General features: G+C 53.0%; 4 protein-coding genes and 1 pseudogene across 4 annotated transcripts; 2 read left to right on the top strand and 3 right to left on the bottom strand.

The window, feature by feature from the left end:
* Nucleotides 1-1402: 1402 nt before the first annotated feature.
* On the bottom strand, nucleotides 1403-1802 carry LOC133627079 (scale keratin-like). Its single transcript, XM_062010204.1, has one exon. The coding sequence runs from the start codon at nucleotides 1766-1768 to the stop codon at nucleotides 1403-1405; it is 366 nt and encodes a 121-aa protein (XP_061866188.1). The 5' UTR covers nucleotides 1769-1802.
* Nucleotides 1803-3088: 1286 nt separating this feature from the next.
* On the bottom strand, nucleotides 3089-4896 carry LOC133627120 (mitogen-activated protein kinase kinase kinase 13-like; annotated as a pseudogene).
* A 471-nt stretch (nucleotides 4897-5367) lies between these two features.
* Nucleotides 5368-5784, top strand: LOC133627095 (scale keratin-like). The gene has a single exon (XM_062010258.1). The coding sequence runs from the start codon at nucleotides 5402-5404 to the stop codon at nucleotides 5765-5767; it is 366 nt and encodes a 121-aa protein (XP_061866242.1). The 5' UTR covers nucleotides 5368-5401; the 3' UTR covers nucleotides 5768-5784.
* A 6952-nt stretch (nucleotides 5785-12736) lies between these two features.
* LOC133627089 (scale keratin-like) lies at nucleotides 12737-13396 on the bottom strand. Its single transcript, XM_062010243.1, has one exon. It carries the CDS (start codon nucleotides 13360-13362, stop codon nucleotides 12997-12999), a length of 366 nt encoding a protein of 121 aa, XP_061866227.1. The 5' UTR covers nucleotides 13363-13396; the 3' UTR covers nucleotides 12737-12996.
* A 3853-nt stretch (nucleotides 13397-17249) lies between these two features.
* LOC133627071 (scale keratin-like) lies at nucleotides 17250-17839 on the top strand. The gene has a single exon (XM_062010169.1). It carries the CDS (start codon nucleotides 17284-17286, stop codon nucleotides 17647-17649), a length of 366 nt encoding a protein of 121 aa, XP_061866153.1. The 5' UTR covers nucleotides 17250-17283; the 3' UTR covers nucleotides 17650-17839.
* The last annotated feature ends 915 nt before the right edge of the window (nucleotides 17840-18754 follow it).

Below are 18754 nucleotides of genomic sequence, written 5' to 3'. Positions count from 1 at the left end.
TCTTTGCTTTGAAAATCCAGGAGCCCTGTTCACCACTGCAAGGAATTGTCTTCGTTTGCTTTCCTCATTCCTTTGATCTCGCTTGTTATAGACTTTCCAGGCTCCTTCCACTAATTTGACCAAATTTCCTGGATCTGTTCCTCCCAGTTTTTGGACTTTCTTTCTGATATCCTCCTGCGATGGTAACAACGATATCAAGGCTAATTGCGCTTTGGTTTGCTCAGCTTCAGGCTGCAAATCCGTGTATTTACGAACCGCTTCCTTCGGTCTTTCCAGAAATGCTCTTGGGGACTCTTTCCTTTCCTGCCTGGTATCATACAATGTAGACCAGTTTAGAGTTTTTGGCATGGCATTTTGGACCCCATAGAAAAGCCACTCTTGGTACCTCTTCAGTCTCTGCCTATGATCGTCCCTTTGGGGGTGAGGGTCCCCCGTAGGGAAAGTCTGGTCTGTGGCTCTATCTACTGTCCGAGTACGGACATCTTCTTCTGCCCGCATTCCAGCACTTCTCCTAACCGTTTGTTTTTCACTGGAATCCATAAGAGTATCCAGAATCAGCCGTATTTCATCCCAATCAGGATTTTGAGCTCTAATTCTCATTCCTGTTATTCTGGAATGGGAGCTGTGGGGGCAGATGGGGCTGTGTCCAATTCTAGAGCCGTGTTATCACGCTCCTCTTCCTTTTGTTTCGTAGCCAAATGTTTAAACCAGGCTTTGGTAGATGTGCAGGCTGAACAATTCCCCTGAGCCTCCGCACTCTTTACTTTCCATGACATTTGCTTACATGCCTGTTCAGCCAATTCCAATTCCTTTTGCCCATCTGGTTTCTCTCAGAGACAAAAGATCTACATATGGGACCTCATCCCGTTTCCTTTCCCTTTACAAAATACCATTAACTGCAAAATGATATTAAAATTCAATGTCCCGTTTAAGGGCCACTTTTCCCCACTCTCCAAATCATACAACAGCCACACGTGATAACAGTATGCTATAAGTTGATCTTTAAGAAAATCGCTCCTAAATGCCTTCCAATCAGTTAACAGACACCCAAGGGGCGAATGGCACCAGACAAAAAGATCCTCTCATTCCATCATTCTCAAAGACAAGGCACAGAGAGGCAAGAGTTGGCTGCAGTTGGCTTTATTGCAGTACACGAAAAGATCCAGTGCAGAAAGACAGGGAAGGCAGAGACATTCCCTTTGTCCCCACAGCTCTCAGGAGAGGGGTTCCCTCAGGCTTCTGCCCCGTGGCAGCCGTTGCAGAGCCAGGCCAGTGCCCGGTGGGATGCTGGTGGAGGGGCACAGCGGGGCAGGAGGAGAGGAGTGGCCATGGGGAGAGGGGCAGGAGAGGAGGAGGGAGAGCAGGGGAGAGGCCGAGGTGTGTGAGGGTCCTTGGTCTGGGTCTAGCAGGGCCCGCAGGTGTCCCAGAGCTTCTTGCTGTAGCGGGGCACGGCGCAAGGGCTGCAGGCGGGAGCAGCGTAGGCTCTGCCAAAGGTGCAGAGGCCCCCCGAGCCCAGCGTGGCCCCGGCGCCGTAGAGGCCCCCCAGCCCCAGGGAGCCCCCAAAGGCGGGTGCTCCGGAGGAGCCCACCACGGCTTGCTGCGGGAAGGAGCTGAGGATGGGGCCGGGGAAGGTGACGACGACGGGGGGTGGCTGGATGAAGGCCGTGGAGTCGGGGCACTGCCGGGCGCACAGCTCGTTGCAGCTCTCAGCGATGGGCTGGGGCACGGCCACGCTGGCCTTTGGTGGGCACAGCTCGGAGCAAGACATCTTGGCACGGGCTGGCACGGGCTCTGCAAGAGGACAGAGACTGAGAGAGAGCAGCAGAGGGGAGCCCCTGAGGCAGAGGGGCCCGGGCTGGAAATGGGCAGCAGCAGGAGAAGCGCTCGCAGCCTTACCCTGTTCCTAGAGGAGAAGGCACCAGAGCAGGGCTTGGCAGAGCCTGGCACAGGCAGAGCTCTTATAGCAGCCCCAGCATTGCTCAGCCTGGCCTGGGCCAATCTGCAGAGCCGGCACTCCCTCCCTCCTGCCAGGCAGGACAGTCCAGGGCTGTTTGTCTCCTGCCCCTCCCTGTGGCAGCATCCGCTGGCCACACCAGCTTCTCCCCCTGCCCAGCCTGTGCTGCTGCTGTCTCAGCTAAAGGGCAGCAGCAGCTCTAGGCTGGGGGCAGTGCCCAGGAGCTGAGGGCCATGCTGTTCCCCATCCTTGCTGAGTGTTTGGGCTGTGTCCTGGGAAGACAGCTCTGCCCTGTGCCTGCAGCCAGGCTGTGCAGGGAGGATGAGCCTGCACCCAGTGCCCAAAGGGCCAACCCAGCCATGGCTGCTTGAGCTTGTGCCTTCAGACAGAGCTCCAGCTGCCCAGCACCCTGGCTGGGTTGGCCCTTTGGGCACTGGGCGTAGGCTCATCCTCCCTGCAGAGCCTGGCGCAGACAGCAGGTTACAAGATTTTTCCCTTTCCCTACAGGAAATCTTGACTTAATGTCATGACCCAGGTCTTAGCTAGAAGACAAGCAGCAGGCTGCTGCCTGACTTCCCTCATGCTCAGAACTACCCATGGCACTGACATGCTGCCTAGGGGAAGTGGCAGCATTTGAAGCTAAAAAAAACCCACTAGAAGGAAAATTCATCTTAGCTGCAAAAGCAGGGAGAAGGGTGTTTCTCTTGGCTCCTGACATTTAATATGCAGAAATAACAAGGCTGAAACAGAGATGCAGATCCCTTGAGGATCCTGAAACCTGTTAAGAGGCATCCCAAAGGAGCTCCAAGGCTGAGTCCCCTCTCAAGAATTCCTCAGTGTCATGGAGATTCAAACCTCTCCTCATGTTCCTTTGGGCACAGAAAAATGTTCACATGGGACAGAAAAACTCTTACAATGTGTGCTGGTTTCCTCCCTCTTTGATCCAGGGTTAGATTCACTCAACTGTAACCCTGTGGTTGTACAAGTAACAGCCAAGTCCAATACGTAGAAAGCAAAAGGTGGTTGGATCCTTCAAGCTAGCAGAGTACAGGCCTCCCTACAGCTCAAACGTGGCCTTGAGGAGAGTAGAAAGCTGGTGAAAAATACCCATTCTGCTGAAGCTGCCCCTGTGCACTAGAACTGGAAGAAGGTCCTGACCTGGATAATGACACAGGAAAGAACTGTTGCATTTGCTTCCTTACGACTCTGCAAGGTACAGACAGCCTGCACTGAGTCTTACTAGGCACCTTCCAATCTCAGCACACAGCCTTTACACAGGTATCCCATTTCTCTCTCCACCATAGCCCGTGCTTCAGTGACAAAGTTCATGGCACTAAGCAGGTGGAGAAAGGAATGACCCACCACATAGCAAACCATCTCCATGCCTACAATGAGAAGAGTGCTGAACACGTAAGTGCTGGGAAACCGAGCAGCTAAACAGAAGGTGAAGACAGTCAAACATCAGTAACTACTCACCAGATATCCACCTTCTCAGAGACAGGCTCGTTGCGTATCACCTCAGGGGCCATCCAAGCCACAGTTCCAGCAAAGGACATTTTGGTACTTTTATCACTCAGTTCTTTAGATGTACCAAAATCTGAAATTTTTACTGCATCTGTGTGTGTAACTAAAACACTGGAGGGGGAGGAAAAAACAAAACAAACCACAAACAAATCAACATTTTGCAATGTCTTGTACCACAACAACTGGGAGTAAATCCCTTCTTAATCAACAGCAACAGTTGATGAGGCCACGCTCTTCACAACTGCAGTACAAGAAAACACATCATCCATTTTCACCAATGAAAGCATTCCCTCTCTTTGGAGTGGTTGTGTTTTGTGCCTCTAACTGCTACAAGTCAAAAAAAATCCACCCTGATAGAATTGCAAATTAACAAGTCACTGAAGATTCACTATATCTGGGGATTTTAGTAGAGCTGAACCTTAAACTGCACTGTAAACCATCTGAAAGTATTATCTTAACACACTGCCACAGTCATGTTAGAGGCTAAAGGAGTGATAAACCTCTAGGGAATAAGAACATAAACATCTCTAGGGAATAAGAACATAAGGAGCAAGATAATTCTAAGTCAGAAAGCAACAGAGAAAGATGTATTCCAGAAAACCAGAGGAATAACAAAAGAACAAATGAGAAAGGAAAATGAAAACAGCAACAGAATATCCCACTTTCAAAAAGGGCCAGACACCATCAAATCATTAAAAATATTTCCTGACAGCTATTTATCATGTAAGACATTGGTAAAATTTCCAGTCCTGTTAAACTGCAGCACAGGAGGGGGTTGGCAATAGGTTTCATTAGTTTCATTCTCATTTGAGCCAACACAGAAAAAAGCAACAGGGCTTTGGACTTGACCTTTAAACTATATCTCCAGAAAAGAAAAGGACAACCACAACTAGGTTGTATGTAGCTAGAGACTCACTTTGGTGACTTGAGGTCTCGATGGATGATTTTGTGAAGGTGCAGATAATTCATCCCACTTGCAATCCCCGTGGACCAATCCACGAGCAGCCGCGGGGTGACTTTCCGCCCTGCTCTCAGGACTTCGTAGAGCTGCCCGTGTGCACAGTACTCCATGATAATGCAGTAGCACGGGGCTTGAGTGCAAACTCCTCTGTCAAAGAGAGCACATAGCTAGTGAGGGTCAGTACAGGAAAAGTCCCAGAGCATCTCTCAAAGGTGGCAACAGAGGGGCACGAGTACCACCTCGTGCCTTGGTGAAGCTCTAACAGCTTTCCTTCCTGCATAAGAAGGGGAATTTTTCCTGCATGCTTTGAACAGGAGGAACCAGGCTTGTGACAGGGGTAGGTTTCCTTCAGCTTCCACACCTGCAGATTTGTAGAGTTCACAGCAGGTATCTTGGGGGAGAAGAGTGTCCACAGCTTTGTTTTCCCAACAACTTGTGAGGGAGAACGGCCACTCATTTTGTTCTATAGAAAGCTTAGTCCCAGGATTTTAAAATACATAAGCAAGTGGCTTCTCCCTAGCTAAAAGGCACATTTCTAACAGCCCAAACACTCAGCAAGGATGGGGAACAGCATGGCCCTCAGCTCCTGGGCACTGCTGAGACAGCAGCAGCACAGGCTGGGCAGGGGGAGAAGCTGGTGTGGCCAGGGGATGCTGCCACAGGGAGGGGCAGGAGACAAACAGCCCTGGACTGTCCTGCCTGGCAGGAGGGAGGGAGTGCCGGCTCTGCAGATTGGCCCAGGCCAGGCTGAGCAATGCTGGGGCTGCTATAAGAGCTCTGCCTGTGCCAGGCTCTGCCAAGCCCTGCTCTGGTGCCTTCTCCTCTGGGAACAGGGTAAGGCTGCGAGCGCTTCTCCTGCTGCTGCCCATTTCCAGCCCGGGCCCCTCTGCCTCAGGGGCTCCCCTCTGCTGCTCTCTCTCAGTCTCTGTCCTCTTGCAGAGCCCGTGCCAGCCCGTGCCAAGATGTCTTGCTCCGAGCTGTGCCCACCAAAGGCCAGCGTGGCCGTGCCCCAGCCCATCGCTGAGAGCTGCAACGAGCTGTGCGCCCGGCAGTGCCCCGACTCCACGGCCTTCATCCAGCCGCCCCCCGTCGTCGTCACCTTCCCCGGCCCCATCCTCAGCTCCTTCCCGCAGCAAGCCGTGGTGGGCTCCTCCGGAGCACCCGCCTTTGGGGGCTCCCTGGGGCTGGGGGGCCTCTACGGCGCCGGGGCCACGCTGGGCTCGGGGGGCCTCTGCACCTTTGGCACAGCCTACGCTGCTCCCACCTGCAGCCCTTGCGCCGTGCCCCGCTACAGCAAGAAGCTCTGGGACACCTGCGGGCCCTGCTAGACCCAGCCCAAGGACCCTCACACACCTCGGCCTCTCACCTGCTCTCCCTCCTCCTCTCCTGCCCCTCTCCCCATGGCCACTCCTCTCCTCCTGCCCCGCTCTGCCCCTCCACCAGCATCCCACCGGGCACTGGCCTGGCTCTGCAACGGCTGCCATGGGGCAGAAGCCTGAGGGAACCCCTCTCCTGAGAGCTGTGGGGACAAAGGGAATGTCTCTGCCTTCCCTGTCTTTCTGCACTGGATCTTTTCGTGTACTGCAATAAAGCCAACTGCAGCCAACTCTTGCCTCTCTGTGCCTTGTCTTTGAGAATGATGGAATGAGAGGATCTTTTTGCCTGGAAAAATCTCTTCAAGATCCTCCAGGACAACCACTGTCCTCACACTGCACAGCCACCAGTGCACCAGCTCCCTCAGCACCTCAGCTGCATGGCTTTGCAATATCTCCAGGGCTCGGACTCTCTCACCTCCCTGGGCAGCCTGGGACAGTGTCAAACAGTAAGAGCTACACTTGCCATCCAAAGCACGCATGGAATGTCCATCGTTGAATTTGCCCTTTCCCCTGGTTGCTTCCTAACTACTGTAAAATGTCTCGATATCATAGTGATTGGTTAAATGCCTCCTTAAGCAAAGGAAAAGATATTAATCTCTTCACTTGGCTGTCGTGGTTTAGGTCCAGCAAGGAACAAAAGACCGCGATTGGCCTCAAGGACTAAAGTCCTGAAGATTGCTAAAGGGCAGGGAGAGCTTAATTGCTGCTTAAGGTCCAGGACAAAACAGAGCAGGCTACTCGGCTTGGGGAAGAAAACAGAAGATAATTTAATGCAACACCAACTAAAGTATAACCATAAAACCCCAAAATAAAACAACACAGAGTGGTACAACGATGAAGAGTCCGACCAGCCCTTTAAGAACACCTTCTCCCTTCTTTCTGGGCTCAGAGCCCTGATGCCGGGCTTTTTACCTCCTCCTTCCCTGAACGGCCAAGGGGGAAGGGAGTGGGGGTTTCAGTCGGTCTGTTCCTGATGGCTTCTGCCGTTTGTCCCCCCTCAGGGCAGGTGGGCTCCGCACCCGTCGTCCCTGCACGTCCGTGGGGTCCCTCACACACACACAGCTCTGCACGGGCTGCTCCGACGTGCGTTTATCCCAAAGGCTGCAGCTCCTCTCTGCCTCTCGTGTGGGGCTGCTCTGGGCCCGCAGGCTCCAGCACGGCCTGTGCCATGGCCCCTCCTCACACAGTGTCTCGCCCGTCCGGGTGCACTCACACGGAGCTGTTGGTGGCTCTCAGTCCTGCCGTGGCCCCGCACGGCTTGCAGGGCTACAGCTGCATTCTCGCCACGCGGTCAGGCTGATCGCCGGGGGGCTGAGCCCCTCGCCCCCTCCCCTGCCCACCTCCGCCACGCAGCCGCTTTCGAGGTCCGAGAGGCGGTCGAAGGCGAGGACGAGCGAGAGCAGCCCGCAGCCGGGGAAGGGGACTCTCCGCCCGGGCCGTCCCGTGGGGCGCTCGGCCGAGCCCAGGGCCAGAAGGACGAGCGCGGCTCAGCCCGGCGCCGGCTCACGACTGACGGCTTGTCGCTCTGCAGCAGCGGGCGGAAGGCGGGCTCGGGCAAGGGACTCGCCTCCAGCCTGAGGGTCCTGTGGAGGAAACTCCCCCAGCCCCAGCCCCCGCCCCAGCCGCAGCCCCAGCCCGCGGGAACGATGCTCCGCGCTGCTTAAGGAGCCCTCGGGAGGGAGCAGCCCCCGGGCAGCCGCCTCCCGCAGCCCAGGGCAGCGTGAGGACAGCGCCGGCAGCGCCGGGAGCAGCCGCGCCGGCAGCCCGGCGTTCCAGAGGCTGCGGCAGCACAGAGCTCAGAGCTGGAACACTCGGTCCCGCAGCCTGCCGACACGGGGAGGGCAAGGCTGCGTGAACGGGGGATGTGGGGTGGGGAGAGCCCCCGGAGGCGGCTCCCCGGGCCCCGGCTCGCAGGAACACGGCACAGATGCTTTCATTTTGCTTGGTTCCCGGCTTTCTTCCCCCTTTTGACATTTCAAAGCCCAAAACTATTACAGCTTGGCTGCTCCCCGATCTTTCTTCTTGGACACTTCATGTTCATTGAGACCCAAAAGAGTTTCAAAGTTCAGCGGTTACCTGAGCACAGGCTGACTTTGCTTCGGTGGCTCTTCAAATGTCATCCACATGCTGCAGGATCAGGGCTTCTGGTTCTGGGGTCACTGTTTCTTCCTTCTTCCACATTTGTAGCTTCTTTGCTGACTCATCCCTCAAGATTTTCCGGCTCTTTTTAAGTCCTTGGGGTAGTCGTGTCCACGTGAGTTGTACCTTTTCCCTTTTGGCTGTTGAATACCGAAATGTTGCGCCTGTACCCACCAAAAATGTGACCTCTTTTTCTCCCATCTTAGTTGTAACCAGAGGCACGGCTGGGTTCGCCCGTGGTCCCCATCACTCCATATATTCTCCCAAGATCATCGATTTAGCCTTAGCTTGTTGACCAGCTAGTTTAGGGCATTCGTTTTTCCAATGTCCCTGTTCCCTGCAAAAGGCACATTGATTAGTTCCAAGGGAGATTCTGCCAATTTGTCCTCTTCCTCTTATCCCTCCTCTCATAGGGCTTTGTCCCTGCCCTTGTCTTTGCTTTGAAAATCCAGGAGCCCTGTTCACCACTGCAAGGAATTGTCTTCGTTTGCTTTCCTCATTCCTTTGATCTCGCTTGTTATAGACTTTCCAGGCTCCTTCCACTAATTTGACCAAATTTCCTGGATCTGTTCCTCCCAGTTTTTGGACTTTCTTTCTGATATCCTCCTGCGATGGTAACAACGATATCAAGGCTAATTGCGCTTTGGTTTGCTCAGCTTCAGGCTGCAAATCCGTGTATTTACGAACCGCTTCCTTCAGTCTTTCCAAAAATGCTCTTGGGGACTCTTTCCTTTCCTGCCTGGTATCATACAATGTAGACCAGTTTAGAGTTTTAGGCATGGCATTTTGGACCCCATAGAAAAGCCACTCTTGGTACCTCTTCAGTCTCTGCCTATGATCGTCCCTTTGGGGGGGGGGGGGGGGGGGTGGGTCCCCCATAGGGAAAGTCTGGTCTGTGGCTCTATCTACTGTCCGAGTACGGACATCTTCTTCTGCCTGCATTCCAGCACTTCTCCTAACCATTTGTTTTTCACTGGAATCCATAAGAGTATCCAGAATCAGCCGTATTTCATCCCAATCAGGACTTTGAGTTTTAATTCTCATTCCCATTATTCTTCCCACTTTACCAGGATCCTCTCTATAGAGAGCGGCCGATTCTTTCCACAGTGTTAAATCTGAGGGAGAGAAGGCTCCTGTCACATCCGCCAGCTCCCTGCCTTAAGGGGGCTACTGATCGTCTCTCATGCCGTGATCGTAGAGGAGTTACCAAATGAGCACGCCGTCTCGTTCTCCTAGGTATGGCTGTAGACCAATCTGAATCTGATTCCTCCTCTTGTCTCAATCCACTACAGTCCGGGCAAGGACCCACATTTCCAAGCTCTGATGCCGATCGCCCCGCTGGACCGTCAGCCTCTGAATCGGGTCTAAAATCAGATGATGACGGAAGAGGGGTTATACTGGAATGGGAGCTGTGGGGGCAGATGGGGCTGTGTCCAATTCTAGAGCCGTGTTATCACGCTCCTCTTCCTTTTGTTTCGTAGCCAAATGTTTCAACCAGGTTTTGGTAGATGTGCAGGCTGAACAATTCCCCTGAGCCTCCGCACTCTTTACTTTCCATGTGTGGTAGTTTGAGCCTGGCTCGATGCCAGGTGCCCACCACCCCGCTTTATCCCCCACCTCCTCAGCAAGCCAGGGAAGGGGAGAAAATAAGATGGGAGTCTCGTGGGTTGAGATAAAAGCAGTTTAATAAAGAAGCAACAAAGCCGCGCGCGCGGGAAGCAAAGCAAAAGCAGATAAAGCTGTTCCTCTCTACTTCCCATCAGCAGCGATGTCCGGCCACCTCCCGAGAAGCAGGGCTGTGGTACGCGTAGCGGTTGCTTTGGGAAGGCCAGAAATGAATCTCACCTCCCCTTCCTGCTCCTCTCCTCCAGTTTATATTACTGAGCTGACGTCATATGGTATGGAATATCTCCTTGGTCAGCCTGGGTCAGCTGTCCAGGCCATAGTCCCTCCCAAGATCATGCCCACCCACAGCTATTGGTGAAGGTGGGGAAAGGAATGCTGGAGGGACAGCCCTGATGTTGTGCAAGCAGTAGTCATAATATTGATATCAACAGTAAGCACAGCACTGCAGGAGCTGCTGTGGAAAATCACTACCATCCCAGACCCACTACAGTCTCCACCCCTTATTCCATACCATTTATGTCATGCTCAGACAAACCATCTTAACAAGCCATATACATTCTTATACACTCTCATTAACCAGTACCCCCACTCTTCAACAGACAAACATCATTCTTGTATTCCATCTTGCATCAAACAAACAAACAACATTCTTATGCCTTTCATCCTCTGTAGATGTTCACTGGAGCAGGTCATAACTTCTGTCTCATCTATCAAGATGGATATCCAGGCCAGGGGAAACAGTATGTTCAGTGTTGGGCACCAGCACCGGCTTGGTTTGTCCACTTGTGTGGTTTTTCTTGCAAAGTTCATCTACAACAGATAACTCACATAACAGGTTATTTTCCCCCCAAGGTTAAGTCTCCTTGAGGTATACATCGAGTTTCCCCATCCTTTCTCATCACCCACCAAGTACACCCAGGCCCTTGAGCAAAGACAATCCCACGAATGGGTTTGCCCTTTCCCATGGGAGGTGCAACCCATACTGCCTTCCCCAGCCATTTCCCTGGGTGCACTACGGGGACCTTATCTCCTCCCACAGTATGTAGTGGTTTTGTTTGGGCAGGACCAGGACGGTTAGTTGAACCTCTGCTATTGACCAGTCAAGTGGCTTCTGCTAAATTTTTATCCCACTGCTTCCATGCCCCATTGCCCAGTGCTCTCAACATGGTCTTTACTAACCCATTATATCTCTCAATCTTTCCAGAGGCTTGTGGGTGATAGGGGATGTGGTATATCCACTCAATGCCATGTTTCTTTGCCCAGGAGTTTATGAGATTATTTCGAAAATGAGTTCCATTATCTGATTCAATTCTTTCTGGAGTGCCGTGTCGCCACAAAACTTGCCTTTCAAGACCCAAGACAGTATTTCGGGCAGTCGCGTGGTTTACAGGGTATGTTTCCAACCAACCGGTAGTTGCTTCCACCATGGTGAGTATATAACGCTTGCCTTGATGTGTTCGTGGTAGCGGTCCAACATAGTCAATTTGCCAGGCCTCACCATACTGAAAACCCAGCCATCGGCCTCTGTTCCAGGGAGACTTGATTCGTGTGGCTCGCTTGATTGCAGCACACGTTTCACATTCATGGGTGACCTGTGTAATGGCTTCCATGGTCAAGTCCACCCCTCGATCACGAGCCCATCTATATGTTGCATCTCTTCCCAGATGTCCTGATGTTTCATGGGCCCATCGAGCTATAAATAGCTCACCTTTATGCTCCCAGTCTAGATCTACCTGAGCTAGTTCAATTTTAGCAGCTTTATCTACCTGTTGGTTGTTCCATTGTTCTTCATTGGCACGGCTTTTTGGCACGTGAGCATCTACATGACGTACTTTCAGAGTCATATTTTCCACCCGAGCAGCAATGTCTTGCCATAATGCAGCAGCCCAGATGGGTTTACCCTTGCACTGCCAGTTGGTCTTCTCCCATTGCTGTAGCCATCCCCATAGAGCATTAGCCACCATCCAGGAGTCAGTGTAAAGATAGAGTACTGGCCACTTCTCTCGTTCTGCAATCTTTAGAGCTAGTTGGATAGCCTTCACTTCAGCAAACTGACTTGACTCACCTTCTCCTTCAGTGGCCTCAACAACTCGTCGTGTGGGACTCCACACAGCAGCTTTCCACTTACGATGATTTCCTACCACGCGGCAGGATCCATCAGTAAACAAAGCATAATGCCTCTCATCTTCTGATAGTTCATTATATGGTGGTGCCTCTTGGGCGCGAGCTACTTCCTCAGGCAATGCTCCAAAATCTCTGCCTTCTGGCCAGTCCATGATTTCTTCCAGGATTCCTGGGCGATTAGATTTCCCCAGCCGAGATCGTTGTGTAATCAACGCCACCCACTTACTCCATGTAGCGCTGGTTGCATGATGTATAGAAGGGGTTTTCCCTTTGAACATCCAGTGTAACACAGGCAGACGTGGTGCCAAGAGGAGATGAGCTTCTGTGCCAATGACTTCTGAAGCAGCTCGAAGTCCCTCATATGCTGCTAGTATTTCTTTTTCAGTTGGGGTGTAGTGGGCTTCCGATCCTCGATATCCTCGGCTCCAAAAGCCTAATGGTTGACCTCGGGTTTCTCCAGATGTTTTCTGCCAGAGGCTCCAGGTGAGACCATGCTCTCCAGCGGCAGTGTAGAGGATATTCTGCACATCTGGTCCTGTACGGATGGGCCCAAGGGCCTGATGTTGTGCAAGCGGTAGTCATAATATTGATATCAACAGTAAGCACAGCACTGCAGGAGCTGCTGTGGAAAATCACTACCATCCCAGACCCACTACACCATGACATTTGCTTACATGCCTGTTCAGCCAATTCCAATTCCTTTTGCCCATCTGGTTTCTCTCAGAGACAAAAGATCTACATATGGGACCTCATCCCGTTTCCTTTCCCTTTACAAAATACCATTAACTGCAAGATGATATTAAAATTCAATGTCCCGTTTAAGGGCCACTTTTCCCCACTCTCCAGATCATACAACAGCCACACGTGATCACAGTATGCTATAAGTTGATCTTTAAGAAAATCGCTCCTAAATGCCTTCCAATCAGCTAACAGACACCCAAGGGGTGAATGGCACCAGACAAAAAGATCCTCTCATTCCATCATTCTCAAAGACAAGGCACAGAGAGGCAAGAGTTGGCTGCAGTTGGCTTTATTGCAGTACACGAAAAGATCCAGTGCAGAAAGACAGGGAAGGCAGAGACATTCCCTTTGTCCCCACAGCTCTCAGGAGAGGGGTTCCCTCAGGCTTCTGCCCCGTGGCAGCAGTTGCAGAGCCAGGCCAGTGCCCGGTGGGATGCTGGTGGAGGGGCAGAGCGGGGCAGGAGGAGAGGAGTGGCCATGGGGAGAGGGGCAGGAGAGGAGGAGGGAGAGCAGGCGAGAGGCCGAGGTGTGTGAGGGTCCTTGGTCTGGGTCTAGCAGGGCCCGCAGGTGTCCCAGAGCTTCTTGCTGTAGCGGGGCACGGCGCAAGGGCTGCAGGCGGGAGCAGCGTAGGCTGTGCCAAAGGTGCAGAGGCCCCCCGAGCCCAGCGTGGCCCCGGCGCCGTAGAGGCCCCCCAGCCCCAGGGAGCCCCCAAAGGCGGGTGCTCCGGAGGAGCCCACCACGGCTTGCTGCGGGAAGGAGCTGAGGATGGGGCCGGGGAAGGTGACGACGACGGGGGGCGGCTGGATGAAGGCCGTGGAGTCGGGGCACTGCCGGGCGCACAGCTCGTTGCAGCTCTCAGCGATGGGCTGGGGCACGGCCACGCTGGCCTTTGGTGGGCACAGCTCGGAGCAAGACATCTTGGCACGGGCTGGCACGGGCTCTGCAAGAGGACAGAGACTGAGAGAGAGCAGCAGAGGGGAGCACCCGAGGCAGAAGGGCCCGGGCTGGAAATGGGCAGCAGCAGGAGAAGCGCTCGCAGCCTTACCCTGTTCCTAGATGAGAAGGCACCAGAGCAGGGCTTGGCAGAGCCTGGCACAGGCAGAGCTCTTATAGCAGCCCCAGCATTGCTCAGCCTGGCCTGGGCCAATCTGCAGAGCCGGCACTCCCTCCCTCCTGCCAGGCAGGACAGTCCAGGGCTGTTTGTCTCCCGCCCCTCCCTGAGGCAGCATCCCCTGGCCACACCAGCTTCTCCCCCTGCCCAGCCTGTGCTGCTGCTGTCTCAGCTAAAGGGCAACAGCAGCTCTAGGCTGGGGGCAGTGCCCAGGAGCTGAGGGCCATGCTGTTCCCCATCCTTGCTGAGTGTTTGGGCTGTAGCCTGTGCCTGCAGCGCCAGGCTCTGCAGGGAGGATGAGCCTACGCACAGTGCCCAAAGGGCCAACCCAGCCAGGGCTCCTTGAGCTTGTGCCTTCAGACAGAGCTCCAGCTGCCCAGCACCCTGAAGGCAGCCTCTGCCCAGCACCACATACTGCAGGGAAGGGCACGAGGGACTTTGTGCCCTAGACTTGCAGAGGCCATGAGGCCAGTGCAGGCTGTCTAGCTGGGCTGGCGAGTGATGCATCCATCGTGCTGAGCAGGCGGGGCCCGAGATCAGCGTCTTCCCCGCCGTAAGCTCAGCCCCGTGTCGATATGAGCCCACGGGATGAGGCAAGAGGAATGTGAGGCAGGGCGCTGGCAGGCAGCCCGTGTCAGGCTGCGTGCGCTCTGAGGCAGCGAGATGCTGAACAGGCAGCGGGGCTCATGTGGGCCAGGAGCTGGCAGCTGGCAGCGCCCCAGCAGGGCCGTTGGCGGGGCCGAGGGAGCGGGTCGGGGCCGGCGAGGAAGCGGCGTCAGCAAAACAGCCGCGTGCTGTCGAGGAATGGTTAAGGGAGAATGGACATGGATCCCAGGGTATAATACACTCCCTTGCCTCAGCGAGTGTAAAAACTGTTGGTCGTGATGTTATGCATTTTGCTGTAAATGTGATGATGAATACTGGTTTTCTTACAGTGGAAACTTTCTGAGGTGTTTTAGGTGTCAGGAACAGAACATTTTGACATTGAGAAGCTAAAAGGTGGTTTGTGTTTTAGACTCATTGGTGAAGGATTTTTTTTTTATCAGGAGTAAAAAAAAAAAGCGATTTTGTCATACTGTTGATGCTTCAAATGATTGTGGTAAATGGTTTTAGACAATTTCAACAAACCAAGCAAAACAAGTGGGTTACACTGGCCAAAGCAATCAATCAGTCTACAATATGTTTATCAATGGCCACTCCAGATAATCCTTTTTCTACCTGTTTGGTGGGAGTTCCATCAGATGTGGCACAATGGCCTGTACCAAATGCATTAAAAACAAACCCCTTAGTTAAGGGTAATGGCAAAGTTGACAGCTGGGATTTGATCATTTCATGGTTGCCAATAATGACAACAGAGCCACAGGAGTTAGAATTATTGGGATCTATAAAGATGGATGTTTGTGTTATGTTTAATTGTACCAGCAATACCAAAACATTTGAGACAGAATGTGGATCCCTGTGGGGACCAGGCATAGCCTGGAATACCCTCGAGATTCCAAAGGGGACCATGCAGTTTGGGACAACTGACGATCTTGATGCCTAATCACACAATGATTTAGAAACATCATTGTCAAAACCAATTTGTGCATGTATTTACTGAGAAATGTGATGACCGTGTTACCTTTGGTCTTCCTCAGCAATAATAGCAACTAGTATATTTGCTCCAGGTGTAAGAGTATCTGCTTTATTAACTCAGCTATGCAAATTAGGATGCTGGCTTAGCAAACAAAGTAACCAAACCTCAATGACATTAGAAGGCTTGATTAGTGATGTAAGTAGTATTAGACATGCACTTGTGTATCATTGTATGCATGATATCCTCATTGCTCAGGAGGAGGCATTTACTGTAGATCAAGAGAGAGATCTAGAAACCATGCTATTTAGGGAAACTAACTTTGTTTGTTCCTCGACAGCAGGACTGGTTAAAAATTACCAAGTTGCGGAAAACAAGAGACACTCACAACTTAAAAGGAGATTGTGATGGTAAAGTACAATTGTGGTCCATTACGGCGAGTGTATTTGCTTCAGCATTTGTACCTGGGTTGGCTGCAGCCCAGGCCTTACGGCAGTTAGAAAAGCTAGTGTGTTGGTCGGAGCAGCAAGCTAATGTTACTACTGATGTTATTGAAAAATTGCTAGCAGACCAGAAAAGCCTTACACATGCCTGATTGCAAGATCGTGCAGCTATTGATTTTTTGCTATTGGCACAAGGGCACGGATGCCAAGACTTTGAAGGCATGTGTTGTTTTAATCTTTCTGATCATAGTGAATCTATTGACAAGGCTTTGACATATTTAAAGGTTCATGCTAAGAATATTACGGTGGGTTATAACCCTTCTGATAATTGGCTTCAAACAGCTTTTGGGGGTTGTCACCTTGGTTGACTATGTTAATCAAAGAAGGGTTAAGATGGATTTTGGTTATTTTGCTTTTGCTTGTAATGTTTAGAATAGTATATAGTTGTGTTATGAAGGCAGTACACACATTGACTGACTCAGTCTTGATTGTGCAAAAACAAAACGGGGGATTTGTGGAGGAGTGGTTAAGGGAGAATGGACATGGATCCCAGGGTATAATGTTAGGCCCGACGGGGCAAGGCAATCTGAGTTCTAGTTATATGAATTTAATGCACAATCAAGACCAGAGTCAGAGCCATGGTTAAAGCAGTTGCTGTCACGTAGTCAGTGCAGACAGCAGGCCGCTTGCTGCTCCTTCAAGGTCGGGCTGTTTTCAGCCAACGAGCTAACAGCTCAAGGTCGGGCTGTTTTCAGCTAACAGCTAACAGCTCAAGGTGGAAAACAACTACGGGGGAAAAACAAGATGGGACAATGTGAGGGAGCTTGCTTATGGCAGAAACCGCAAGTAGGATGAACATGAGAATGTAACCTATTAGCTGCTGTTGCTGAGCTAGCTTTGAAGCTGCTGTGTATATAAGTTAGAGCCTGCTCTCAATAAAGAGAAGATTTCTGCTATCACTCACATTGAGTAGGACTGATTTCTTCCCACCCAGCTGAGAATCGGACCCTGGGTTGATCGCCGCATGAAGTAGACTTGGAGCTGGTTGTTCAGGCTTCGAGCCTGGGTTTTCCAGGCTTTGAGCCTGGGTGTTTCAGACTTAGAGTCTGGGTTGCAAACTTCGAGCCTGGTTTTTCAGGCCAAGAGCCGACAACTTCGCGGCAGCGTGCCACGCAGGGAGGAGGAAGGGGCTCGGCCGCCACCAGCCGCGTGCCCCAGCGTGGCAGCTCCTCCCCGCGCTCGCCCAGCCGCCAGAAAAGGGCTGCCCTGGGCCAGCACTGGCATCCGCCGCTGGCCCTCAGCTCCTGGGTGCTGCCCCCAGCCTAGAGCTGCTGCTGCCCTTTAGCTGAGACAGCAGCAGCACAGGCTGGGCAGGGGGAGAAGCTGGTGTGGCCAGGGGATGCTGCCTCAGGGAGGGGCAGGAGACAAACAGCCCTGGACTGTCCTGCCTGGCAGGAGGGAGGGAGTGCCGGCTCTGCAGATTGGCCCAGGCCAGGCTGAGCAATGCTGGGGCTGCTATAAGAGCTCTGCCTGTGCCAGGCTTTGCCAAGCCCTGCTCTGGTGCCTTCTCGTCTAGGAACAGGGTAAGGCTGCGAGCGCTTCTCCTGCTGCTGCCCATTTCCAGCCCGGGCCCCTCTGCCTCAGGGGCTCCCCTCTGCTGCTCTCTCTCAGTCTCTGTCCTCTTGCAGAGCCCGTGCCAGCCCGTGCCAAGATGTCTTGCTCCGAGCTGTGCCCACCAAAGGCCAGCGTGGCCGTGCCCCAGCCCATCGCTGAGAGCTGCAACGAGCTGTGCGCCCGGCAGTGCCCCGACTCCACGGCCTTCATCCAGCCGCCCCCCGTCGTCGTCACCTTCCCCGGCCCCATCCTCAGCTCCTTCCCGCAGCAAGCCGTGGTGGGCTCCTCCGGAGCACCCGCCTTTGGGGGCTCCCTGGGGCTGGGGGGCCTCTACGGCGCCGGGGCCACGCTGGGCTCGGGGGGCCTCTGCACCTTTGGCAGAGCCTACGCTGCTCCCGCCTGCAGCCCTTGCGCCGTGCCCCGCTACAGCAAGAAGCTCTGGGACACCTGCGGGCCCTGCTAGACCCAGCCCAAGGACCCTCACACACCTCGGCCTCTCGCCTGCTCTCCCTCCTCCTCTCCTGCCCCTCTCCCCATGGCCACTCCTCTCCTCCTGCCCCGCTGTGCCCCTCCACCAGCATCCCACCGGGCACTAGCCTGGCTCTGCAACGGCTGCCACGGGGCAGAAGCCTGAGGGAGCCCCTCTCCTGAGAGCTGTGGGGACAAAGGGAATGTCTCTGCCTTCCCTGTCTTTCTGCACTGGATCTTTTCGTGTACTGCAATAAAGCCAACTGCAGCCAACTCTTGCCTCTCTGTGCCTTGTCTTTGAGAATGATGGAATGAGAGGATCTTTTTGTCTGGTGCCATTCACCCCTTGGGTGTCTGTTAGTTGATTGGAAGGCATTTAGGAGCGATTTTCTTAAAGATCAACTTATAGCATACTGTGATCACGTGTGGCTGTTGTATGATTTGGAGAGTGGGGAAACGTGGCCCTTAAACGGGACATTGAATTATAATATCACCTTGCAGTTAATGGTATTTTGTAAAAGGAAAGGAAACGGGATGAGGTCCCATATGTAGATCTTTTGTCTGTGAGAGAAACCAGATGGGCAAAAGGAATTGGAATTGGCTGAACAGGCATGTAAGCAAATGCCATGGAAAGTAAAGAGTGCGGAGGCTCAGGGGAATTGTTCAGCCTGCACATCTACCAAAACCTGGTTGAAACATTTGGCTACGAAACAAAAGGAAGAGGAGCGTGATAACACGGCTCTAGAATTGGACACAGCCCCATCTGCCCCCACAGCTCCCATTCCAGTATAACCCCTCTTCCGTCATCATCTGATTTTAGACCCGATTCAGAGGTTGACGGTCCAGCGGGGCGATCGGCATCAGAGCTTGGAAATTTGGGTCCTTGCCCGGACTGTAGTGCATTGAGACAAGAGGAGGAATCACATTCAGATTGGTCTACAGCCATACCTAGGAGAACGAGACGGCGTGCTCATTTGGTAACTCCTCTACGATCACGGCATGAGAGACGATCAGTAGCCCCCTTAAGACAGGGAGCTGGACAACAAGGACCGGCGGATGTGACAGGAGCCTTCTCTCCCTCAGATTTAACACTGTGGAAA

Source organism: Colius striatus, chromosome 17 (genome assembly GCF_028858725.1).
Source record: "Colius striatus isolate bColStr4 chromosome 17, bColStr4.1.hap1, whole genome shotgun sequence".
Lineage (NCBI taxonomy): Eukaryota > Metazoa > Chordata > Aves > Coliiformes > Coliidae > Colius > Colius striatus.
Note: the sequence above shows the minus strand (reverse complement) of the source record. Positions and strands in the feature narration are given on the sequence as shown.